Source organism: Erigeron canadensis, chromosome 2, assembly GCF_010389155.1.
Source record: "Erigeron canadensis isolate Cc75 chromosome 2, C_canadensis_v1, whole genome shotgun sequence".
Taxonomy (NCBI): Eukaryota; Viridiplantae; Streptophyta; class Magnoliopsida; order Asterales; family Asteraceae; genus Erigeron; species Erigeron canadensis.
In genome coordinates, this window is record NC_057762.1 from 21,038,174 (window position 1) to 21,065,288 (window position 27,115).

The following is a 27,115-nucleotide window of genomic DNA, read 5'->3' on the forward strand; positions in this document are numbered from 1 at the left end:
ATCATTAAAAAAAATATATATATCAAAACGAAAAGAGAATTTTATGTACCAAAATAACAGCTCATATATATTAAGTGTATAAACAAATCAGGAGAATAATAAAACTGTCTATAGCTAATCACAACCTATCTTTATAAAGAGATTACAAATACACCGGCAATAACCGAAATTTACAATACACTCAAAAAATGAGGGGAAAAAACAAATATCAAAACTGACACTTTCTCACCAACACTTGTACAAACACAATCTAACCTAAAAGTTTCTCTCATTTGACAAACTGCATGAAGGAACCTTCCAGCACAACTGTTGGAGAATGCAAGCAGATAATATTGCTAAATGCAGTTAATTTGTCAAGCAAATTTTATCTAGTCTAAGTTCCACACTAACTAGTCTAAGTAAAGCTTGCACTAGATCTCTAACTCGAGAATTCCTGCACACAAAGCAGCCCAATATTATATTCAAACATTATTTAATGCGCCAAAAGACCACATATTTGTAAACATAGTTTTATAGCTAATATAAGATACAACAATATCACTTTATCTTAGGGGAGTCTTTGGTATGATGGCATGGAAAGGGTAGAAAGGAAATGAGAAAACCTTCTCTTGTTTGATTGCGATGGAGTATATGATGAATAAGATTGGGGAAGCGGGAATGGTTGAGAATGGAATTTTTTTTTAATGATGTTATATGTATTAACTTTAGTTAAGGTAAACTACACGGATGGTATCTGAAGTATACATGAAGTTACTCGTTTGATACCTAACTTTTAAAAATTAAGCCAGACATACCCAAATTCGTCACTTTTTCACTCGGATCATACCCACAGGTATCATACATGTAATTTACTATAAAGATTGCCAACTTTTAAAAATTACACCAGTCACACTCATACTTGTGGGTATGGTCCGAGTATTAAAAAATGAGAAGTATGTCTGGCGTAGTTTTTAAAAGTTGGGTATCAGATCAATAACTTCGTGTGTACTTCAGGTATCATCCATTTAATTTACTCTTTTAATTATTAATTAGAATTTTGTACTTCCTACCAAACGATATAATCTATTCTCTTTCCCACTAGTTTTATTCTTTATTACATCTCCATTCTTTACGATCCCCTCATACCAAAAACCCCTTAAGAACCTTAACTGAAAAAAATTTAACCTGACTCAACCGTTAACTATAATTTATGAACCTATGGTTATACTTCATAATGATACAACTAATGATTACAACTTAGGAACCCACAGTCATGTTGTTTTTAGATTCTTTTACGTGAACTATGCTTACCTTGACTTAACAAGCTCACTTAAAGGTGAGAAAAGGACAAACAAATGTGCACGTTGACCAGCATTCTCCTCTAAGAGACCACCCTTCAAGAAAGGATGTAAAGGAAGAACTGAAGCAGTGTCTGTATGCAGGATAACACGTGCCATCTCTTGGAGTACAAAAGCAATCTCACTGATTCTTGCCGATGGGAATGGACGTTCACCTTCAAATTAATAGAAAGAATGTTATAGCATGAACATTTATGACACACAGGTTCTATTAGTATTATAACGCGTACCCAATTCTTTCTCGTCGGCTAAGAACTTCTTCAAAATGTATTCGCATCTTGTCATAAGTATCATCACCGAAATTTTGCTTATTTCACTTCGTGTTGGATTCCAATTGTTTGATTCATTGTTGTAACTGAGCAGAAGCAAACAATAGCCTTGTAAATAATGAAAGGGAAGTACCCAGCAAATAAGTATTTAGATAAGGGATTAGTACTTTAAAATGTAAACAGCTTTATACAAATTGTCATAAAGTGTATCAAACTTCAATCTTGTGCATTGTACGCAAATGAACTTATAAATCCTATGCATTGTATGTATCCGACCAATTAAAAACTTACAAGTGGCAGCAGCTTATACGGTTGTCACATCTACATGGATACATACAGTGCACAGGATTTGAAACTTCATTACATACAATGCATATGAATGAAGTTTCATAGACACTAATGACAATTCATGTAGAGTTATATGTATTTTAAAATACTAATCCCTTTAGATAATTGCAAAGCAAGAACATACTGCAACAAGATACTCTATAAAGTTATGATAATAAATTCATTTTATCATATTATTAAAAAAGTAACTATAAACACAAACTAAGACCTGTTCAATGTCAATATTTTTATCTGATCTATGTTTTATATACTATGATGGGAAAAAATCAAGAAGTTTCTGTATAAATTTAGTACATTGCTACTATTGGCAAAAAAATATACACTAGAATGCAATTCTACACACGCATTCCTTATAAAGGAAAAAAAATATAATATCTCTGATGCGTACAGCAGAAGTTAGTTTAGACAGAACCGCGTCATACGGTTCAAAAGTAACTTAAAGTGAACTTGTTAGAACCTCCTGAAAGAAATTTCAAAAAGTTTAATTATAGTTGAAATAATGAAATTTAAGTAACCGAATGTCAGATTAAGTTATCTAAAGAAACTTTTAATATAACTGAAATATAATACATGTTGAAAAAAATTCATATATATGTCAAGAGCATAACTGGTTTCTAAAAGGGGAAGACAAGTATAAAATTTATAAGTCACATGAAGATATACCTGCTCAAGGAAAACAACTTATGCAAGCAAGTGAGAGAAAATCTGCTACAGTGAGGAGGCACAAGTTCAACCGTCTCAACAGGCAAGGAACATGTACGTGACGCGCATCGATCAAGGGTAACTATCAACCGTTCCAAGATCTGTAAAAGTGAGTAAGACTGTAGAATCAAAAAGTTTAAGAATCGGATCCAAAGCATCTTAGTAACATACAGGTAATGATCACAGAAAATGGTTTCAACAGAAAAACATGATACTGCATTGATAAACCACAAGGGTGATGGTCTAGTGGTTAAAACTTGGTCTCTGAGAATAAAAATACCTAGAGGTCCCAAGTTTGATTTCTAGCCATCTAGAAGCAAATAATATACCCCCTTGTGGACACGAAAGTTCACCCGCGATGACTATACCGGTGAAGCGGGTGGTCACCCTGGGACTAGTAGGCTCGCAAAGCGAGATGGATAGGTTAACAACAACAAAAAAAAGATGCATCGATAATTAATATATACAGTAGAGTTGATAGTAAGGTCCAGGTAACAATATAGTTTTAAGCAGTTCAGGAGATACAATAAAAGGTAATAAAATTTGATCCGTTTACTTAAAAGCGACTGATTTGGGTCAGCCTGACCTGTACGAAACAGGTTGCAAAACTTTCATATTGTACTTGTCTTTTGATGCCTACCTCCTAAAATGCTTTATGCAAAACAGAAAATACCTATTGTAATATTACAGTAGTTTTATAAAAAATAAATTTCACGTAAACCCAACCCGATCCCTACAAATGTTACGACTTTTTGACCGGTTACTCAAAACGCCAAACCTTCCAACTCTACTACCTCTAAAAATATAATAAAATATATCTTTTTTTCTTTTTCATATGAACGCGAATACTCTCACTCAAATGTTCCCCATGAGAGCTTTGTAACCATTTTGCAATATCTCAAACTCCATAAAGGTTAGTTCAAATTTTACTCAAGTACAAAAAGAGTTATAGTGTCCCTCAACAGATCTCAAATGGGTCATAATTTCCCATAGTGTATTTTAGTGCATCTGTGCATACTCACATATTCTATATTTAAGGTTTTAACCAGCTTTGAATCTTTGATCCATTATTCAAGTCTCTGGACATACTCACTTCTCCACCTCTAATAATATGATATAAGTAGATTGGTAATAAGAACATTACATCAGGAGAGGCATCGATGTCTGACATCAGAATTTTATCCCCCAAAACATCCAAAAGTTCCATTTCAAGGGATTCATCATCCTCCTTGGATATCGCAGCAAGTGAATTGGAAGGAAGAGCACGCCCACAATAGCCTACAAGGAATATTTCATAAACATCAGCAACTTCTTTCCAAAGACGTATTCTTGCAGGCCTGTTGGTGCTTTGATCAGTCCCTGATCGTTGTACTAATTTGCCAATGTCATCAACAAGTAATTGGTTGAAGCTTTTAACAGCTAGTCCCCAAAGTCCACCATCAGGATTTTCTCTTCTTGTTATCATGCACCTGTAAGGACAAAACTCTTTCTCTGAATATATAACATATAAAAAAAGGGTATACAGATGACTATATCATCTGAGGCAAATCTAATACAATAGCTAATTACAAAATTAGACAAGAAATTGTTTGCAGGTGATACGTTAGAAAAAAACACACGTTTCAAGTTATTAGAACCCAAGCAAGCCACCTATGTGTGACCTGTATATATGTAATTATATATCTAGCAAAGAGAGTGAGAAAAAAGTTCTTACCTACCAAGACCTTGAATAATATAAGGAAAAGTAATAGACTTCTCAGCTACTGGTGCTTGTAAGAACACATCAACCAACACAGGAATAAGCTTTTCGGCAAATAAATCACTTGAGATGAATATTGCTGAAGTTTTTCTTAAATTGGAGCTTGAAGACGAAGATTCTATGTCTTCGCTAGAAGTAGTCCCATTTGGATGATCACTATAGCCTCTCGATTCAACTGGCTTCGCAACATCACCTTCATTCTGTTCTGAAGAATCAGAATCAGAATTTGGAAGATAATGTAATAGTTTTCGGAAGAAAATTGTCCACAATGAAGGCAAATGATTAGGTGGACGTAGTTGTGGAAAGATTTCCAGTATTGCACGCTGCACTGGCGGAACATGTCCCTGTAGCAATAGATAATTAGAGCACAAAACTGTACTGTCTTGTACAATCATATGACTATGTTTAATTGTTTATTACATCAAATGAACCCCAATGCATATGTTAATGGTATCTAAAAATGAGTCAACTTAACTAGCGGCGGTTGATGCATCTGATATAACATCTCGCTTCCTCGGGTTATTTAAACCAAAAAGTTTAATATGAATTCTGAACAAAAAAGAAGAATGAAAGAGAATGTGGAGCACAACACAAGTAGGGATACAATATTCAATGGCCAAGGTCTAAGTGAACATGCAGACCTACTTTTGTCATTTCAGATAACAAATGTCTAGTTCCTGTGAAATATGCTTATAATTGGATGAAAAGTTAACATGAAATAGTTTTGTCGTGCAGCCTTTTGGTTTTCATGTCTACAATTATCTTATATATGAGGTTATCGGTATCATTCATTAACATTTTAAAAACTTAATATGATCTTAAAAAAGGAACTCAAAGATTTGCACACTCACAAATTCAGCTTCAAAATTGTTTTGAGTGATCTTTGCTTCTCTGATTGCAGAATCAATGACAGAAAGCAACTGTGAGTACATGTTACTTTCAAACATTCCTTGTGCATGCACATATAGTTCTCCTGTTACAAAAAATTCAAAGAAAATAGAGATGCATAAAAAAAAAAATATATATATATATATATATAAGGGGCAGGTTATTTAGATTCCAGCTTATTTTGAGTCAAAAAAGGGTCCATATAACTTACACATGTGTAAGTTAACTTGCACATGTGTAAGTCGTGGTGGCGGTGGTCGCCGTCGCCGGAAAATCATGGTGGTGGTCGGAGATGATGGTGGTCAACTTACACCTATGTAAGTTAACTTACATGTGACAACCGTCATCTGAGTGTATTTTTCGAAGTACTTTTCCGGTCATATTAGTTCGTTTCGTTTATGTACGTCACTAGACTTTAAGACTTTAGTGATGAAATAGGTGGATTTATGACTTCTTTGGACTCTTCGAGCATTTAGCCTTTAGAAATATTGTGCGTGGACTCGAAAACAGAACGAATACTAGTTGTCTTGTGGAAATGCCAAAATAAGTAGAATACTTAATATTTTATTAATTAAAGATTTAATAAATAAATATAGTCATGTTTATATCCGTTAGAAAGCTATTGAAAAGTTACATTTAAATATGTCGACAAAATGTTTTAACGGGTGTCGGGTTTTCTTAGATGGTCGAGTCAAACAAATTTTAGTGAGGTCAAAGATGGGTCAATTTCAGTCAAAGCTAGAGATGGGAAGCCTCAAAACCCTAACCCTAACCCTTTCCCCCTCTCATTTATCACACACACCTCCTTCTCTCTTCTCCCTCTTCTCTCTCTAAAACGCGGCTGCCAAACAACCACCACCGGCCGCCACACAACCACCAACCATCACAAACCACCATTACTTTTCATCTTTTTCTCATTTTTCTTTAAGATCTTGGTAACTTTTGGTTGGATCTAGGTTTGTTCATCATCAAAATTCGTTTTTCTTGTCAACTTACATATATTTTCGGATTATGTATATATATATATGTATAAAAATCCGATTTTCTTACCTATTTTTGTATAGATCCGAACCTTTTTAATCTATATATATATATATGAATCGGAAATACTATGTATATATGAGTATAAATCCGAAATCTTCACTTATATATACAAATCGGTTTATTTATGTAAAACTACATAGATCCAAAAATTTTCTTGACAAATTTTATGTTTTCCGGTTTAATAAAGGTACATGTGTTTATGTATGCCGAAATCTTTATATTTATGTACATATTTTTGGTTGAAATGGTTGTAGATATGTATATATATATATCCGAAAACTATATAGATCCGGAAACAAATCCTGAAAATGTGTAGAACCGAAAAGATTGAGTTCGAAATCTCTTAGATCCGAGAACAATGAACCGAAAATCTTTCAAATCCGAGAAGTATGAATCGAAATCCTCCAAATCCGAAAACCATAGGATCCGAAATCTTCACATTGATGGTTGGTTCTTGTACTTATAGATCCGAAAATGTTTATATAACCGAAATATGTGTTGTTTAGGTTGTTACTGATTAGATCTACTTGGATCCGATTTGAAAATCGTGACTTTGGTCTTGAAATTGTGTTTAGATCTAATTTTGGGAGTCGTGTTCTCGTCGGTCAACCACCGGTCAACACCGGTCAACTGCGGTCAAAGGGCAGATTTTATGTTTGACTATTTTGGTATTTTTGACAAAAGTTAGGGTTGTGGTATTTGGACTTTTGGTCAAAAATTAAGTTTGGTGGTCAAAGTCAAAATTAAGTTTTCTTGGTCAAAGTTCAGATTTGGGTCCTTGTTAATTAAAACCATGTTTATAATTGGATCCATATTGACATGAAATCGAAATAATATGGACATTCTGACTTTTGTGTATATATGTACGGATTAATTTAAAAATGGACAATTTTATATATAAGTACATATATACATGGACCAATTTAATAAGAACATATGTATATATGTATACATATATAAATATGAAGATTAATTTGAAACAAAAAGACTTTATAAATATTATACGACTTTTTGGACTTAACACATTTTTGTAATAATATTCCATACGAAGACTTGACAAGATATAAACGATATAAAGTGACATTATTAGACGAAAGGTTTCATTTGGACAATATACAAAGACAACAAGACTATTATATATATTATGACATATGACGAGACATAATGGCATTTCCTAAGACACTAGTATAGGACATGGACGTGTGCAATTAAGTAAGTACTTACTGGATGACTTGTGGACAATGTAGGACTTTTGGACAGATAGTGAGCTTATTTCAGGTGTATCTGACTCGTGTTCTTAACATTGATCTAGAATACTTATACTTGTGTTGCTTTCAGGTGAGTTTCGTAGCCCCTCTTTTTACAAGTTTTGGGGGGAAAAGTATACTTATTTTTCAAACAGTTTTGTCGATTTTTGTTTATGTTCAATATTGAGTATTGAGCCTGTACGTATAGAGTTACTTGTGCCATTTGACGTGCTCTGATCTTGTTTGTATTTGTGTAATTATGTGTTTGTTTGTTGTGCTTTGGACATGCTTATTGTGTGAGTTTGAGACTTCAGACTTGAGACTTGGACTAAGGCAGGTACCGTAAAGCCAGACTTTGAGACTTTGGGTCTCGTGATTCGAGACTTGTGACTTTGGGAATTGAGACTTGTGACTTTGGGAATTGAGACTTGAGACTTGAGACTGGTGACTTGATATGGCGTAACTCTACTCATTTGTTTTGACTTGATATGGGATTTATGCTCCATGCCTTGGACTATCCAGTTTATGGACTTATTGTATTAAGCTGTTCTAGGATTGTGATGACTTTGAACTCATGTTTTTGGGAATATATTTATTATATTCAAATTCATTTAGCAGTATCTATGTAATTCCATGTCGTGTTGTACTTTTCATGACACCTCATGTTTCCGCCAACGGTGGGGTATTAGGGTGTTACATTACACATGTGTAAGTCGTGGTGGTGGTGGTGGTCAGAGATGATGGTGGTGGTGGTAGGAGGTGGTTGGGATTTGAGGAGATGAAAGAACATCAATGGACCATTTTTGGACTCAAAATAAGGTGGATTCAAAATAATTTTTCCCTATATATATATATAGATAAATGCAAAATGATGTCCAAGGTCATACAAGTGAATACCTAGGCCATGTATTATTTCCTGTTTCACCTTGTTTGCTGCCATGTCACTGCATGCAGTTGGGTTCCGAAGAACAATATCATAAACATCAAGCACAGATTTGAGATAGGGCATTGGCAGATTTCCCTGATTCAAATAATTGCATTGTAAGTACCTGGAGGCACATAACCTCATTCTCAGTTGAAATATATGTTTAACTTACAGGACCAATAAAGATAAAGAACAAAGGATAAATCATTAAACTAATATGAATTATAATAATTCTAAAATTTAAAATGAGTTGTCAATATTTATATTAAAAATCATTCCAATATAGATAGACACCTACTAAACGAAGTTACTCCTGATGGTAAAATTGACAGCTTTTATAAATGCAATACTTAAGAACTTGTGGAGCTTAAATTACATGCAGAAAACATCATCATAAGTCTTGCCACATAAGGCCCTTAGATTAGCAATTGATGTGCACGAGATTGGAACCAGAGAAACCAAAAGTCATATGGATGCAAACCATTTCAATACAGGTTTACCAGTTTGAAAATTGGATACATATATAGTCGTTTCTCGAATTGTGATAACTTTATTCCAAAAATAACCGCATTTCGAGTTTAAAGGGGAAAAGTGAGTTTGGTTCTGGTTTTAAATCCAAATGAAGCAAAAATGACAGGCTTACTTTGGGTGAATGAGAGAGGACTGTTGACTGCAAACAACCTACTGCAGCAAGGGCAACCTCCTTACTACCGTTTGCAATGCTGTTCTTCACAGAACGAAGCAAAGACTCCCATCCTGTACAGTAAGAATTTGATTTAACCATCACTCTCCTTTGCTGCATATAGCGTATGTAGTTTGTAAGTTATTATAAGCAACACGTACCAGACCAAAAATTGGTTATACTTCTCAATAGTGGAAAGAAAGAACGCATAATACGAGCAATTCCACCAAATACAAGCACAAGTGTTTCATCCCATTGTTTTTGAGCGGTGTTCCGACTGCATATTAGTAAAAAACTTAGAACCTAATGTATTAACAGAAATTAATGACCTATTTCTGTAGAAATAAGGATAAAGCAAATTATGCATTGAGATACCTATGATGTATGAGCATATGAACTGCTTTTCCACCACGGACACCAAGTTCTTTTCCATGCCATTCGTCTTTGGAGGATGTTGCAGCCTATAATCAAATCATCAAATTCAAAAGACTGCACCAAAAAGGACCATGAAGTATAATTACATATCTTACATATACTGCAATTACCATGTGAGAAGCACGATCTAATGTAGTGAAAACATAATTCCAAAGACAATCTTCCCACATGCTCTTTGAAAGCTTTTGTCCATGGCTTCCAAGGGTTTGAAAAAGTGTCCGCACGGCTGAGTTCCTAACCTAAAGATGAATAAAGCCCAGCAATAGCCAAAAGTTACAAGCACCTTAATTACAATTTAGAATACATGTTGAATGTATGTACCACCCAAGGAGTGTGTTAAATGGATATATAACTGATACATAATGACTTTGGTTTGATATAATACTAGCATTATTAATTCCAGTTTAGTGTCAAATCTTGCATCTAAGATGCCTGATAAGTATCTAAAGTTTGAACGAAAGAAATTTCAAGCAACTTAGCAGATAACATCATATATGAAACCCACCAGCTAGAAAAAAACATTACCTCTGGCCTTTCATCGGCTCCCAGGTTCTGGAGTAACGAAAAAACAGAAAACAACAATTTTTCATGTTCAGCTACGATTGTAGAGGAATCTTCTTGGTCAACTTTTTTGATGGTACCCCCAGTCAGTTCTATCTTTTTACCATTGTTGTGCTCTGGACCTTCTGCAGAATAGGCAATCTGATTACAAATTATTTATCTACCAAATATGATACATGCGGAAAATTAATACCAATCAGAGTCAAACCTCCTTTCCCATCTTCTATGAAACCCTCGTACAGACCTTTGGCAATAAAGTCAGTTGAAGTCCAAAGCAGACCAATTGCTGTTAAGCTTATATTCAATTCAGTCTTTTGAGAACTATATGCACCAGTAACATCTATACATCTGAGAAAGGAAGAATAAAACTCAAGAGACATTTATCCAGACTATAGATAGTATAACACCAAGGTTGGGGAACTTGTGACTTGGGTTCGGTTCGGCGAGGGGGGAGTCAGGAATTTTTGATATTATATGTACTAAAAAATTAGATATATTAGAAACTTCAAACTTAAACATAACTGTTTATAAAAAAAAATAAAAACCAAAATTAGGTTTTATTAAAAGTTTATTAGTAAAACTAAATATTATGGGGCTTTTCTGCTACAGATATGGTAGCACCAGAAATGAAGTCAGATAATTTCAACAAAAACAGGTATTTACATATCCAAAGATGACCCATATAAAGTTCAGAAAACTCACACATGGAGAAACTCTGAAGGTACAGTTGACAACCCATCATTCATGATAACTCGTAGGCTCTACAAGTAAAGGAAACAGTTTTCAATGCACTGGAAAAAGGGAAGTAAAGCTAGCTGAAAACTATTCTGCATGTATAATCCTAATACAACCATTTTCATTAATTTGATCAGATATATACAATTTTGCAACATTTTGACTTGTCCAGTAACCCTCATACAAAATTAATAAGTCATATATATGTGGTTACTATTCTGCTAACCTGGAATCCAAGAGTGACAAGATCCTTTTCAGATGATCCAGCAACTGATCTAAAAAAGAATGGAATGAGAAGTTTAACCAACATCACGGCATTATACAGTTAGAGAGTTCAGGCCAATGGTTACCTTAGCATTTCAAGAATATTTGGCCAGCTATAACACAGCTTATCTCCGTGTCTCTGGAAAAAAGTTTCCACCAAAGAAAGATTATGTAGCTAAGAACAGAGTAAAATAAGAAACTGCGATGCTGGTTCTACATTTTGTCTTAAAAACGTTGTCAACTACCCTTAAGGCCTTAAATATCAAAAGAATAGGGGAAACTTAGGGTTTTTTAGTCTATACTACAAAGAGAAATGTTGAATGTAATACAAAGTAGATTCTGGCACAATTTATATGGAACAGAAGAAAATACCAGATACATAGACGTTAAAATCGAAAAAATGCAACAAATTACCTCCAAAACATGCAGAAGAATTTTTAAAGATCCAGCTTGAACATCACTGCTTGAACATGAATCATAAAGGACATGTAATGGAGATATTACAGAGACTTCAAGTGCCTTCATTTCTGTTTTTATCTAGCAAAAGATAAAAATGTTTTTGTTATTATAGGAGCTACTATTTTTAATAGAAGGAAAGAAAGAGATCATCAAGATTAGCAGTGCAAATATGTAAGATCATCACATACAGCATGGTGTCTTGACATTGCATTCTCCTCATACTGATCAGAACCTAACACCGCTGAAATTGATTGATCTAAAGCATTAAGTGACATTGCTCGCAAGTGGTGATTAGGGCTATTGGCAAGCTGCAAACATCTCTAATCATGTCAATAAAATTGTATTAATGATGATAGTAAGTTTCACAATGCATGGCATGAAATGTCAGAACCTCAATAAAATGGCCAACAACTTCATCCCACAATGGCTGAATCCCTGCAATAACACTAGGTAAGCCACATACTAAGTTACTAACGAAGTTAAATTTAAATAATTTTGAAGTTTCTATCAGTTAAAAAAATTCATATTCCAGTCTTTAGTATTTAATAAGATAAGTTTGAGTAAAAAAAAAGGGTAATTGGATGGGAACCCCCTGATCACATGTATCATTTGGTACCACTAATCCCCCAGCTAGGCTAGTGTCCAGGTGAATCTCAACCACTTAATAATCTCCTGATTATCTCAAGTTAGCCTTTGGCAAGACTCGAACCCAGGATCCCCCTGGAAAGTGGAGACTGGTGGCAGATAAGTTTCAGAGTAACTGACCACAGAATGGGCATTTTCCAACATTAAGACATTCAAACACGCTTTATAGCATTTATCAGAGAGGTTCTTCATCCTAGGCGCATTGTGTCAGCCTTTAGTACATTATATTCTACATTCTTTAACATAAGATTATATACACCGACTGCTATGACTATAACATTTAGCGGCTACAATTTTTTAGGTGTCCTGGTTCTGACCACCTGGCAGCAAGACCCAACACAACGTAAATTCCTAGGTGCATGATAGATGCTACAAGTTGCCCTAGGCTCTTAAACAGGAGGTTGATAATTGCATCTGAGTGAATTTCGTTCTTGCATGTTGGATAACAGAATTGTTGTCATCACACACAGAGTAGGCAAGACTTCTATTCGTATAATATTTCGTGAAGATACTAATGCTGCTATTCCTCATCTCTTTTGGCAGAATTAGAATCATTTTAAATTAAAAGACACCTGCAGGCAATGAGTTTAGATTAAAGATCATTGTCGTACGGTGAAGATTGTTGATCAGGACGGATATCATTCTCTCCACTGCAAAACTAATGCTTCCTGTTTTCTGACTTGATGTTTGTGAAACACCACTTAAAGTTCCAGCCATCGATTGATAGGAAAGCTGCCGGAGAGCAGAAAGAAGCGACTTAACTGCAGATATATGCATCAATCCAGAGCTTTCAAACAACTTCATAGAAGAAAAGACAAGAAGTTAGACCATGTGGGGGAGAGAACATGTTAATTAGTAAAATAGTAAGTTATATCTAATAGCCAAAAGTGTGTAACCAAAAGGTCACCTGAGAATTCAATGATGAGAGAATACTGAAGTCACTATACTGGCCAGATGGTTCTCTGGTAAGCTTTGAAACAGCTGCAGATACCTCCTAATTAATAAAACAAAACTTTCAAGAAGAGATTAATGTCATGAATTATTAGTAGACCCAGTCTGATAGTTAACGACTACACTGAGAAATGTCATCAAGTATATTATTGCTGACTACCCTAAAGTCAGTTGAAGGGTTACCTGGGTTGTTGCATGTGGAGAATGAATCGCTCGATCAAGTGCTGCTAAAGTCTCCAAAACCTATGATTCAAAACATATTTACATTTTTCCAATGCATACTATTTCCACTAAATGTGTATGCTTATATATATATATATATATACATCTGACAGAAATATATAACCATACCAACACCCATGAAGGTCCCAGAACATTGTATAATCGATGAGTTATGTTGAAGAGAGTCCTGAGGGCCTAACATATATAAAAGACAAATAAATTATCTTACCAATCAGATACCAAATGTAACCACAAAAATGACTTCATTAAATATGAGACTCAGGCAAACGATGTACCTGCACATTCTTAAGCGTAAGAACTACAGCATCCCTTTGATCCACCACTACTTCTGTCCGCTTTGATCCCGGAGATTGTAAACTACGGCTAATATGAACAATCACAATAGTTATAGACACTTAACCATAAGATCATAAAACTATTAACTTTTAAAGTTTTTTCATTGGTAGATAATGACATTAAAAGACACGAGAGACAAAAAACAAAGTAGATCAGTGTGGCCAGTTTCTCCCAGAGTCATATTTGACTATAACACAAGTTATGTAAGATTACATTTCCGTGATTACATTATACAACAGTAATAATCATATATGGGCGTGGGTTCATTTAAGACGTCTAGATAACATGTTACTGTATGTTATAGTATTACACTTCAAAATACATGTGAGTAAAACCTTACGATGTGATTTACAAATCACATGTAGTGTAGTCAATCTGGACAATCCATTCTTTAGTCTATGGAGCCAGATTGGCCCTGTGTCTTTTAGAGGTTCAAATGATCCCAACCTAATATCCTTTATCTTGTCTATGATTATTGATTTTAAAACAGCAAAAGCAGTTTTTAGTATCTCCAACCCTATAATCTATGTATCTGCTATTATATTGTTAGTGTGCATGATGTCATCTATTACTAATGGTACACGTCATAATCTTGAGCTTATCCCTTGATGTAGAATCTGAAGTTGTAGTTTGAAGATATCAAAATGTGTAACAATAACGAATGCTATCTCAATAGTGCACATAGCAATTCACAGCAATACCCTCAAAGACAATCAAATCATAGAACTTTGAAAAAACATTCTAAAATAAGCTAAAACACAAGGCAGAGGTGAAAGAATCTGCCCAACTACACTCAATTTTTTGGGTAAAGGGTTTTACCATGGTAAATTTTATATAATGAATCTACACTCACTAGTAGAGTAACAAATGGAAAAACAAAACCAATAGATTACAAACAAGATAACTTCCGAATACCTTTTCCTTTCAGCTTCACTTGATGAACTTATGGTGAATTTGCAAAGTGATGCAAGAAACGAATTCAAAGGTTCTACAGCCCGAAGAACCCCACATGCCTAAATGAAAACGGAAATTACCATCATACATCTATAAGAAGACATTGATTAATAATATAAAGTTAAGAGAAGTATCTCAATGATAACTACGGAGAAAGCAGATGAGAAAAAGAATCACATGTGAAGACACAATATACTTGGTAGTTGGTACGACTCCATCTCGGAAAAAATGAGCCGTTTAATTGCCATGTAGTTCAATAGTAATCTCTGAGTATAGGTTAACAATCAAAAGTACCCCTTTGTAATAACAAAGAAACTCAAACTGAAATAAAAACGATAAATAGTAGTAGGTAATAAAGTCTCGTAAGTTAATTTAAATTCAAAACTCGCCAGCAAAAAGGAAATAAAATGCAGTTTTTGGACAACCGAACAAGAGAACTTTGGCTGTTTTTGAAAAAAAAAGGACTATTCAACTTCTCCAGACTTGCCTATACTAAGCAAAGAGTTCTCTTTTACATATATCATATTCTACTTTTTAGAGAGTAAGAGAGTTCTCTTTTACATTTACTATATTCAACTTTTCTTAAGAAACAGTACCTCTGAACTACTATAGGCCACAGAACTCTCATCTACTTAATACACATTGTACAGCTCTAAATACACACATTTGTTAGACCAAAAAAAGCTGTCCATAGATCAATGCCTCCTTAATAGTAATGTTCTTCTAGCCTACTAGACCAGAACTTAGCGGGATACCTGTGTGAATGCTTGATAACCTTTCAATATCTCCAACACTATAGCTTCTCCCTGTGATCTGTTAAATATGCTACAATTAGAAATAATAATTGGTCATGTAAAATAAAAAAATAATAATTTGTTAACTAACACTATACTTGGTCAAAATTAATGATAGCGAGTCGAGAATAGTCAGCCACACTGAATCAACCATCGTTGTGCATAGAACTGCTGTTTTTCCAATCAACTTTGCTGGTGGATCAGACTCACATTTTGGGGATTCAAGCTGGGAGACAACGATGTCATATGTTATAGAAGAATACTCATAGTTATTATAAATAAGCAGATGTGAAGTTACCTCACCAACATCCACTGCTTCATCTGTCAAAGTTGCCACAGTGAAAACTACTCCAAGAAGACCCTCAATAGCCAAAGTTACTGCATGGGCCTCACTTGCAACCAAAACAGCAGCATTGGATGCATCGTTGTCTAAACTCCATTCAATTCCTGAAAGACATTAAAAAGCTCATTTGCTTATGTTCACCATCAATGATACGAGGAAAAGGAAAAGGAAAAAAAAAAAAAAAAAGATTTAGCCTATGAGAGATTAAGGGACACTAACTTGCAGGTAACTTTGAGCACCCATAGTTGGTATATTCATATCAAGTAAAGGAGTACTTCAAAAAAATAATAACGAGCTGAAATTCTTTAACAATGGTAAACCGTCCCTGACGAGAGGATCTATGTTTTAGGAATCCTTCATTTGGATGGGAGACGTCAATAAACTAAAAACATAATGGCTTACCCATGTGACACGTCAGTGATCCTAATAATAGAATTGATTTGCCATTATCATAATGGCTTACTACACCTCATTTACAAATAATTCATTTCCAATATACAGATTACCTTACCTTTCTATTTTTTTTTCCCTGTAAAATTGATGTTGATAACTTCAGGATACCAACAACTGTACACTTCGAGTGACGGAAAAATTTATTGTATCAGATTAACCAACATATTACAATTGCCAGACTAAGAAGCTAAAAACATCAATCACTATTATTTCTCTTTACGTGTGGAAGCTTAAATTTATAAAATCGAAAGATCCATTCCGAGATTGAAACTGCCCTATACTTCTCAGATTCTTCTGCGAACAAGTCAACCCTTGGCTTCTTGCCTATACATTACATAGAACTATTGCAAATAACTGCATCATGCAAGCAATGCCACAAGTGTGTCCTCAACCAAATAGGAATTTGCAAATTTTTCCTAGTGATTAAAGAACGTTCATATCTAAACTGAAAAGTCCATGCTTACACAGCTTTCATCACATAGATCTATTGCAAATAACTAAATCATGCAAGCTTTGCCACAAGTGCTCAACCAAATAGCAATTAGCATTTTTTTCCTAGTGATTACAAAACATTCATATCTGAGCTGAAAAGTCCATGCTTACGCAACTTTTGATTTAACAATAGAGCATGAAAACAGCCATACATGTGTCTGACTTTTATCTCCCCTTTTTTAGCTCAGTATAAGTCTTGAAAGTTCTAAGTGCGGGAACTATTTACTTAAACTTGAGGGGTTGAGTCCTAATCTATAAACGTTACTTCCCACATTACTTCCACCTCAGTTCTATCTTTACCAAATTATTCTCTCCTATTTTTAGTTCACCAGAGGTTTTGTGAGTCCTAAGCGTGGGAACCATTTGCTTATACATGGGGTGGGTCAAAACTACAAAGTCCAAATCTATTTACATTACTTCCCACCTTACTTCCGCCTAGGTTCAATCTTAAACAAGCTATATCTCAACTTCTTTTAGCTCACGGACGTCTTGCAAGTTCCAAGCATGGGAACCATTTACTTAAACTTGGGTTCCAAAACTCCAAAGTCCAAATCTATTAACATTACTTGCCACCCCAACCTCAGTTCTATCTTTACCAAAAGAATTATCTCCTTTTTTAGCTCAGCAGACGTCTTGGAAGTTCCAAGCGTGGTAACCATTTACTTAAACTTGGGATCCAAAACTCTGAAGTCCAAATCTATTAACATTACTTCCCACCTGACTTCCACCTCAGTTCAATCTTTATCAATAATACTAATAGTCTATAAGGACTTGAGAACCACTAGATTCAAATATTCTGCCACTAAATGAAACAACATGAATGTAAACAATGGTGGCTCAAAACGAAATTGAAACATATCCATATGCCATACTGATAATTTCCCAAAACGAATAGAAAGAAAATTAAGAAGGTACTAGAGAAAAGATCAGAAATGACTCCACACAATAGAAATAGTACACAAAATGAAAACTAAAGCAAGAGCACAAATGTCGTATTTTATCTGGTCAAGTTAGTAAGAAAGTTTGATGAGCATAAACTTATTATTGTAACTAACTAAGTAGAGGTCTAGTTTGTATTGCCTCCACACGATAAGGTATAATCAATATGTATTAAAGTCTAGGATTATGTTGTGCCCTCTACTGAATAATATCTCGACAGTGCTTTGTTTCAGTACTATAAAAGGTCTGTCTCCATTAACAATGTGATGGCTTGTAATGCTATTGCACCTCCACACAAAAGAACTGTAGTTATATCAGATACCTACTATTGGATAAATATATTATATAACAACTTAATGTGAAGTGTAAACACAGTAAACAGAGGACCCATGGGCAAGTAAATGATAAATGTGCAAAGAATGTGTGCTGTTGTAACTAAGTCTATAATTTTTTTACGTAATCAACTGTTCTTACCCTTGGCTTTACTAGTAAACATTCCTGCAACAGCTGCCAAGCTCTCCTCACTTGAGTCCTGAAGCTGAAAATTTTCAAACATATCACAATTATATATATAAATCTTCATACTTCATAGATAACTGGTAAAAAATAATACATGATATGTAGATGTGTTATAATCAGAAAAGAATTGTCGATAGCATAACTTCAGTCAATAATTAATACAAGTTCAAAAGTTACACAACTTGACAATATGATTAAAATCACGGGACCCAAGGTAGACTTTTTGGGGTCTCCAACCTAGCCTCCTCCAAATAAGGTCATCACTAATGTGATAGATATAGAACAACTTAAAAATGTAATCGACTTGCTAACAGCTGATATGAACATGCAGACCTCTAGACGGGATTTGTCTCGTTATTCATGTGTACTATACCTTCTATCTATGCCATGTAGCCTCTTACCTAGGCAAATGAATTATTACAGATATGCTAACATCCAATAAGAGAGATTGCCACAATTTGAGCTACAACTATCTAGAGGAAATGATTGACACTAACAAGTAGTTACCGGAGTGAAAGAGCAGAAGATTAATATTAAAAAAAATTCCAATGTAGTACCTGAACACTTGAAACCACCCGAGCAAGAGCTTTTATCATACCCTCAACTACATTTGTGTTTTTTGGGTTCCTGCAAACAAACATGCAACTCGGTTATCTACTTTATGGGTCAAGCCTGTTTAACAATTTGGTAGCCTCAGTAAACAATGTAACAGCAAAAGGCAAGATCTTATCTTTCGTGAAAAGCTAAGCAGGCCAAAAATAATTATAAAAAAATTAAAGATTCATTGGAAACTTCTAGCTTTAGATGCCGGTCCAGTAATGAAAACCCAATAAAACTGAGACAAATTTAAGAGGAACAGGAATTTAAAACTGAACTTTACTGGGTTTTAGGTGAAAAATTCGAAGTATGGAAAACTCAATGAAATGTAATTATACTCTACATGATGAGAAATGCAAAACCAAATAGGGCTATAAAAGTCTAGTCGGTTTTCTATCAGCTAGAAAAACGTTACTATATCACATAACTCATTCATAAACTCATAATTTATTGTAAGAAACAATTATGAATCTCACTATATTTTTATATATATTGAAGAAAACTGTTCAAAAGAAAAAAAGAGGCTTCCAGTTTTTCTTGAACCAAATTTTAGGCTGAACTTTACCCCATATCCCTAAGCAAGATTGTTTGCATCTGTTTTGTACGCTTTCAAAAAAATTTCGTTTATTTAAAAATCATGACAATTAACTGTATGTGAGTGAAAGGGTTTCACTATTAAGTTAGATTAACAAACGTCAAACAGCGACATATGTATGTTTATGAGCTTACATATCAAAGTTCTGAAATAGGATTCTCAGAGTATGTGCTTCCACACAGAAACCCTGCCAAAGTGGTATTGGTGGTTAGATGAAGCGCATTGAGACTTCTAAAAAAGTGCATTAGTAGTTGACGTATTCAATTCGACAAATTTACCCTCAAGATTTCAAGTACAAGAATGCGATGCCACAATGGCAAGTCAAGAGATGTAGCCCTAACTAACATGCTGAGAAATACCTGTCCCCAAATTTAAAAAGGTCAAATTAAAATAAACAGAAACAAAACAAAGTATTTACCAACAAAATTTGCATTATATGTAAACAAATAAGAGAAAACTACAAACTACAACCACCACCAACATCAACACACACAATTGGACAGATCAGATCTATGACAAGGATATATGGTCGACAGCTGTTTAAATGATCAACTTTGAGTTTAATCTAATCTATAGTGTGTCTACTATTATTCTCTTAAAAGAAAACAAAAAAAGTAGAAGTGGATTAATCCAAAATCATCAACATGCTTAAAAATGCAAAATACTGAAAACTTGAAGTAAGATCATGCATTTATTCAGCTGTCCCTTAATTCAATGAGTGATACTATATTACTATATTATATGCGCAATAGAAACAAAAAAAAATCCGTCTGGATGTGTCTGATGACTCCAATGTACGGGCAGGCAGATACTAATGGGGTTCATTAGGCCTAGGTAAATAGTAACAGGACTTAGGACACTGTATATGAATTCACTGAAACAGTTACATACATTGTCAGGCTCTATCTTTAATAGTTTCTATGTTCATGGATGAGCAGAATCGATTTCTACTGGTGCTTTAACATTTTCATCCCAAATGCTGGTCTCTATTTAGTTATGTATGGAGTTAGTGGTTGATTTTTCAGTTGCTACACATTCACAGTTGCTAATTATTTGTAACAGATGCAAGTTTATCTTCTTAGTTCTAACGATCAACATAGAAGAGAAGCCATACCTCAGATTCAGTGATGAGGGATGAACTATAATGCCTAATTATATGGGCCACTGACCGCAAGACAAGACGACGAAAGTAAGGCTCTCCAGTTTCTCCTTCAATCTTTATGAATTACAGAGTTAGGTAAATTAAAGATGTAGTATGACTTATAAAGCGGAAGAATGTTGACTAGACCAGTCACCTCAGAATTGGTACGAAGTGAAGTCATTAGAAGTGAACAAATCTGGTGTCGTAAGACCTGTACATATTCAAAGCTTATAGCAAGTCAAAAATACTTTACAAGTAACTTCCTAAAGGAAATTTCATAATTTAATTCATATACAAAAGTATCAGAAAACTGCATAAGTAAACACCTGCTCATAAGGTAGCAGAGTTCTAAAGACAGCCACATAATTAGACAAAACAAACCTGAAAATCAAAAGAGAAACCCAACATATTATCACAAAGAAGAACAAGCATCTGTTTGAAAGAGAAAGATTTACATTTGAAATGGCATCTTTTTGCTTCTCTTGTGTATTTATATCTCCTAAATGAATAAAAAGGTAACCTATTTTCCTAAAATTCCTAAAAAGGATAACGTATTTATATTTTGATTATTAAAAGGACTATGTTTTCAATATGTAAGCAATAAAGGTAACATCGTTAGTTTTGGACGTTAGATATTCGTTAAGTGCCAACATGGCATGCCACATCACTAAAAAAGTCTACATGACATTTATATACGTAATGCACACCCCTTATCTACTACACATAGCAATGCAAAACCCATTTCATACCCATCACCAATTTTTCTTCCACCATTTTTATACCCATCACCGATTTATATTTATTTCACCGATAAATGATACCCAATTGTTGAAAATGACGATGTTGTTTTGTAAACCTAATAGATCGACCATTTTCTTTAATGACGTGGCCTTTTTTTATTGATGTGGTATGTCACGTTGGCACTTCACGAATGTTTAATGTTAAAAACTCACGATGTTACCTTTATTGCATACAATTTGAAAACAAAGTCCCTTTAATAATCAAAACATAAATACGTTATCCTTTTTAGGAATTTTAGGAACATAGATTACCTTTTTATGCATTTAACCCTTAAAGATAATGGAAACATTAAGTATCAGCATTCATTCTGGTTTTATCTGGGTCCCATCTTTAGGCCCATATGTTAATATGTAATATAATGATTTCTGTCCCTCTCTTCCTACTCTCCAAATTTTCCTCTCGTGATATCTGTGGCTATTGACTATAGTAGCACATAAAGATCTGGTTAAAACTTGAGAATACTCAGAATGAGGCCACATAGAGAGAACAAGAATATGTGTAAAAGGGATTTTACCCTAAACGTTTATGTCATAACTAATATAGCGATATGAAACGATCCTAGTTCAACTCTACCATGTGCACCACAAACCAAAAAGGAAAGGACTATATATCATCTCTGTCACAACTCCAAAATCATAAAACTGATGTGTAGAAAAAAGCTAGCTATGGATCAGCGTTTAAATATGAAACCTGGGAAACTTATACATGCAATAGTCTCAATCAGGGCATAGATTTGAACATCTTCTAATAAAGAGAGTGCTATGTATTACTTGTTGGACCAGTAACCAACAGACCTGAAGTCTGGAGTCTTTAAACCAGGAAGATTTTGAGGAAGGACACATGTAGAGTAAATAGGGGTTCAATTGGTAGGCACAAAAAATTAGATTATACTGATTGTAATTAGGGTATTGGGTATATACTTGTTGAGTCATATGCAGCTTGGGCAACGAGGTTATCCATTTGGGTCAGGATTCCTCTTCAGGACTGTTTGTTCCTATTTCATTATGTTCTATTCGGAGTAATAAAAGACTACAAAAAGATAAAAAGACAGCAATGCAGAGAAGAATTCTCACTCAAGTATATCAAGAGCAAAAGTTCGCTGAATGGAGCCAACACGTAACCAGATCGCCTGAACAAGAAGACACATACCACTGATTTTTACACATTATCATGCTAAACTTTAGGGTACTAACAAATCTGAGCACTTCCCCAAATCATAACTTTAGATACTTCAGAAAAAAGTAGAAACAGAAATTAGCACATACAGATCCACCTGCAGCAAGAGCTGTCAGGTCCTCAAGCAAACGTAGCCCAAGTTTTCCAGCTTTAGTTGGGGTCTCTCTCATCTTTAATTTGCCTAAGGAGGCAAAGTCTTCCTCCAGTGACCTGCTAACACAATTTAAATGCGTGAAACACTTTGAAACAACAGTATTCTTTCAACCTTATAGACACATGTAGTTTAGAAGGGTAGTAATTGGTTCAAGAACATAAAAAAACTAAGAGATTGTAAGAGACAGGGTGAGGAAGAAGAAAATGAAAAGAAATACCACACTCTAGACATACATGAATACTTCTATATTGATATAGAATTATAGAGTAAGAACATCCTTTCATCTAGATCTTTAAAACTTTAGTGCAAGTATTAACATACCAGCGTCATTCAGTGTGTCAGTGTGTACTTAGTCATTTAGATGCAATTAAATATAAAGTAAAAAAACATTATGTTATTAAAATATATCACATACTTTGAGTTGTTGATACTGTGATTGACGTCAGAGGTAACCGAAGTACTTCGTGAAATGTATCCACCATGAACAAACTTGCCAGCAGGAAGTGACTCGGAAGAAAGAACACGATCAAATAATAATGCCACAGCTTGTCTAAAAGTCGCCGCAGCAGTACTGGAAACAACTCATGTCAAAGAAACAAGTTAAAATTAGTTGAAGTAGAGCTGAAATATTGCTCAAATAAAATGATAATACTGGAAATGGCTCAGCCTCGTATATGACCATATTCCAGTTTTTCAAGTCAATAAGACCATTTCATTGATGAACATGAGTTATAACAAATGAGAAGAAACGAAAAACCTAATAAAAGAAATTCCTTCACACCCATAATACTAAGTTTTCTAAAGATTGGCTTATAAACAAGTATGCATTATGCACTCGCTAACAAATCACTGGTTCCTTTTCATACCAGTCATCTTTTTATGGTCCATTTTAGTTGCTGCTTTCCTAAATCCCTTATTCCAATTAAATCCTCGAACCCAAACAAATAAATATATTTTCAATCACTCCTAGTCACATATTGTGCCTCACACCTATGCCCCGTGGCACGTGCTTTGAGTAATGAGTACTCGTCATTGATGCCAAGAAATTAAGCTACAGTTATCAAAGAGGAAAGAACAATGTGGAAAAAAGCAGCGCGAATTTAATAACTTCACTTTAATAACTGTATAGAAGAAGATGAATGTTAAAACTATAATCCCCAAACACTGCAGATATATAATAACAGAATTAACTCGATTTCTCCTCACAAGTTGTGAAATATTTGACACTTCAAAAGACAATTTATTGTTTACCCGTTTAAGAATATGCACTGACTGTTTGTCCAATTACTAAATTACTTCAAAGGTAATGAGAAGGGGCAAGTTAGCAGGTATTAGTGATGTTGAACAGTGGAATATATAACTGACATCTTCCATATACAAATAGGTCTATACTGTACGTAAACTATGTATTATATCTACTGGGTTGCATCTTACTTCCGCACACTATCAGAGGATCTGCTATTCTCAAGAAGGTGAAGACAGATACCAAGAGCTTGGGCAGTATGCTCCTGAAATTCAGAGTACGATATAGTCAAAAAGAATACATATGTCTAAAAGCATAATAGTTATGTATATGAGACATTCTAAAGCATGCCGCTAGCTAGTATGACGTCTAACTATTATTTAAAGATCTTTCTTTCACATTTACCTAATGTATAGACCTTCCAATTCTTTCATGTCTACACTCAGTGCAGATCTAAACTCTCCATTCCAATCCGAGAACAGTTTAATCTTATTTTCATGATTCACACTTCATGATTCTGAAGTTGAAAGAGTTTCAGCGTTCTAGCGAGGCTTTATTTCATTCTTAGATATTATCTCAAATTTACTCTCAGATTTGGTTCAACTTGAGGGTATTCGAGTAATATTTTATCTTTAACTGGGCAACTTTGTAATTCAGTCAAAGACGGTGACGTTTGTTATGATTAACATATCATTTGGAATTCATGGTCAAGACTCAAGAAATATATCATATGGAGTTCAAGGTCAAACCGTCAAGGTACGCCTCGAATGGGTTTAAGGTCAAGATAAGTCTTCTCAAAGGCCTTCGAGGTTAACCAAACTCTCAAATCAAATGGGTTCTAATCATAGTATGATTTCAAGCGAGGTATTCCAGAAGTTCAATAAAAATTCATAAAGCCTCCTCCCTTTTCTAGGCTGAAGATAAGAGTCCATCTTATTTAAATGTTACATGGGATTAAGCAGGATGCATAGTATGTTTACCTTTAGTACAAGTTAATATTCAAGCAATTAGTAAAGTTCAGGCTGTTCTGTTCATGTGTTTTCTTTTGCATATATATTTCAAGTCATTGGGTCTCTAGACTGTTCAGTTCATGTGTTTTCAAGTTCATATGGTTGTAAAAATCAAGAGTACTATCATGGGGTCTTCTTTTTACAAGAGATAAAGTAAAATATAAATAGATAAAATAAATTGTTCTTAAAAAATTACAAAAGATAAATATAAAACAAGATGACAAAAGATAAAGCAAAAAAAAACCCTGCATATTCATAATTTGAATAGCAATTACTACCTCACCGTCAGGTTGTAGGCGGGATTGAAATATTATGAGTACTGTTTGGAGAGTCTTAAGTTGAACGCCTTCATCTGCCATCTCACCATGCTGAAAATGAAAAAACAAAAAATGAGTTTGCTTACACGAAAAATGTTTCAATAAAATCCTTAAAGAATCATATTTAAGAAACAAACTAATGTAGAGAACTATGTGGACATATAAGAAACTCAAATTATGCATCACTCTAAAATAATAAACGAGTAAAGTGAAAACATATATTACATTATACATATAGTACACACAAAAAAGCACCTCCTTCAAATTACATGGCACAACAAAAGTAGAACAACAAATCCGCCGTGGTATATGCGAACATTTGGGCCTTGTGGATTTAGGTAAGTTCCAAGTAACTAATTACCAATATATATATATATATATAGGGGTGGGTTAGATTAGGGACTCCTTGTTATAGGGACTGTTAGGGACTCGATCTAGACCATCCATTTTCATCATATCTAATCACCACTGATCATCTCCGGCGACATCTCCGGCGAGACTTACACATGTGTAAGTACAACTTACACATGTGTAAGTTGAATAAAAATTATGATTCGGAGCGGGCTTCGCCCTTAAGGATATTCATAAACCAAAGCTGGTGGGGGTGATAGGTCATTGAGGGTGATAGGTCATAGTGTGATAGGTCATAGAAGGTGATAGGTCATAGGGGGTGACCGGTGATGGGTGGTCTACCTAAAAACAATTGTACTTAAAACATGTGTAAGTCTCGCCGGAGATGGTCGCCGTCGCCGGAGGATCATGGTGGTGGTCGGAGATGATCATGGTGGTGGTGGTGGTGGTTAGAGATGATGGTGGTGGTGGCCGGAGAAGGAGGTAGAAGGAGTCCCTAACCGTCCCTAAAATAAGGAGTCCCTAATTTAACTTTTCCCTATGTGTATATATATATACATACAAAAACTTGTAACAATGACACCAAAGCTTAAAGCCAACTTCCTATAACCACGATTGCACTAATTCGTAATACGTAACTGCAAATCAGTTCTACACTAAAAAAGGCTACTGGCATACGATCGAACTTATGATCACGCACTAACGAGCAATTGCAAAATACGAAACAATAAAGAAGAAGAAAGTAATAATAAAAAAAAAAGTGCTTACATCTTTTAAAGTAACAAGGATCTCATTCAGAGCTAGTGGAGCAACAGCATCATGTGCTATGAGTTTTTGTAAACACGATAACCCGATTACGCTCAATTTGATTGTTTTAACTTCACAAGCCATCAAAAATATCCTTAATATATCATCATGTTGTGCAATTTCACTAGAACTTGATAATGACCGCAGCTGATACATATATATACAATATATATAAAAAAAACAATATATAATGTGAGAAATAAATTAACAAAATTAAAAAATTAAGGACCTTTAAGATAGCGTGTTCAGCTCCGTCTTTAATGGCGGGATAACGACGGCGAGCTTCGGCGGAGAGAGCTCTTAGATCTGATTCAAGAACAGCCATAAACGCCATTTTTTCTTTTCCTTCTTTTTTCTGTTCACATGTATGTAAGTGTGTGTTTTTGTGTGTATGTGTGTGAGAGAGATTGATAGATCGATCGATGGAAATGGGTTAGATCAAGTATATTTTGGTTACAGATCTTTAGCTGATACGATGTGCCGTGTAGAGCCTCTTATGTAATTGTGAATAAGCTAAACCTCGTGAGCTGCCGAGGTCGAGTTGCAAAATATTATCGGTCCGAGTAAAGTTGAGCTCACTCGAATTATTCGAGTATATG

At 34.6% G+C, this 27,115-nt stretch overlaps 1 protein-coding gene across 1 annotated transcript; it reads right to left on the reverse strand.

The window, feature by feature from the left end:
• Positions 1-39: 39 nt before the first annotated feature.
• Positions 40-27,045, reverse strand: LOC122586846 (protein MON2 homolog). Its single transcript, XM_043758845.1, has 43 exons — positions 26,746-27,045; positions 26,478-26,663; positions 25,320-25,409; positions 24,223-24,296; positions 23,204-23,359; positions 22,724-22,844; positions 22,532-22,587; positions 20,984-21,038; positions 20,812-20,868; positions 20,631-20,732; positions 19,795-19,875; positions 19,651-19,703; positions 18,882-18,951; positions 18,280-18,343; positions 15,877-16,025; positions 15,677-15,804; positions 15,540-15,597; positions 14,746-14,843; positions 13,770-13,857; positions 13,603-13,668; positions 13,435-13,494; positions 13,208-13,294; positions 12,912-13,098; positions 12,047-12,090; positions 11,844-11,963; positions 11,611-11,733; positions 11,283-11,335; positions 11,159-11,207; positions 10,900-10,958; positions 10,406-10,545; positions 10,162-10,322; positions 9,747-9,875; positions 9,577-9,662; positions 9,363-9,478; positions 9,163-9,275; positions 8,492-8,615; positions 5,267-5,388; positions 4,371-4,759; positions 3,801-4,125; positions 2,618-2,757; positions 1,568-1,692; positions 1,291-1,492; positions 40-433 (listed from the first exon to the last, which is right to left on the reverse strand). Exons 1-43 carry the CDS (start codon positions 26,848-26,850, stop codon positions 346-348), a joined length of 4,899 nt encoding a protein of 1,632 aa, XP_043614780.1. The 5' UTR covers positions 26,851-27,045; the 3' UTR covers positions 40-345.
• Between the last annotated feature and the right edge of the window lie 70 nt (positions 27,046-27,115).

Coding starts and splice junctions, on each gene's coding strand:
- LOC122586846 (XM_043758845.1), bottom strand. CDS start 26,850: ATGGCGTTTATGGCTGTTCTTGAATCAGATCTAAGAGCTCTCTCCGCC. Junction 13,495..13,602: donor TGGGACCTTCATGGGTGTTG/GTATGGTTATAT, acceptor TTTGAATCATAG/GTTTTGGAGACTTTAGCAGC. Junction 4,760..5,266: donor ACAATTTTGAAGCTGAATTT/GTGAGTGTGCAA, acceptor CTATTGCTACAG/GGACATGTTCCGCCAGTGCA.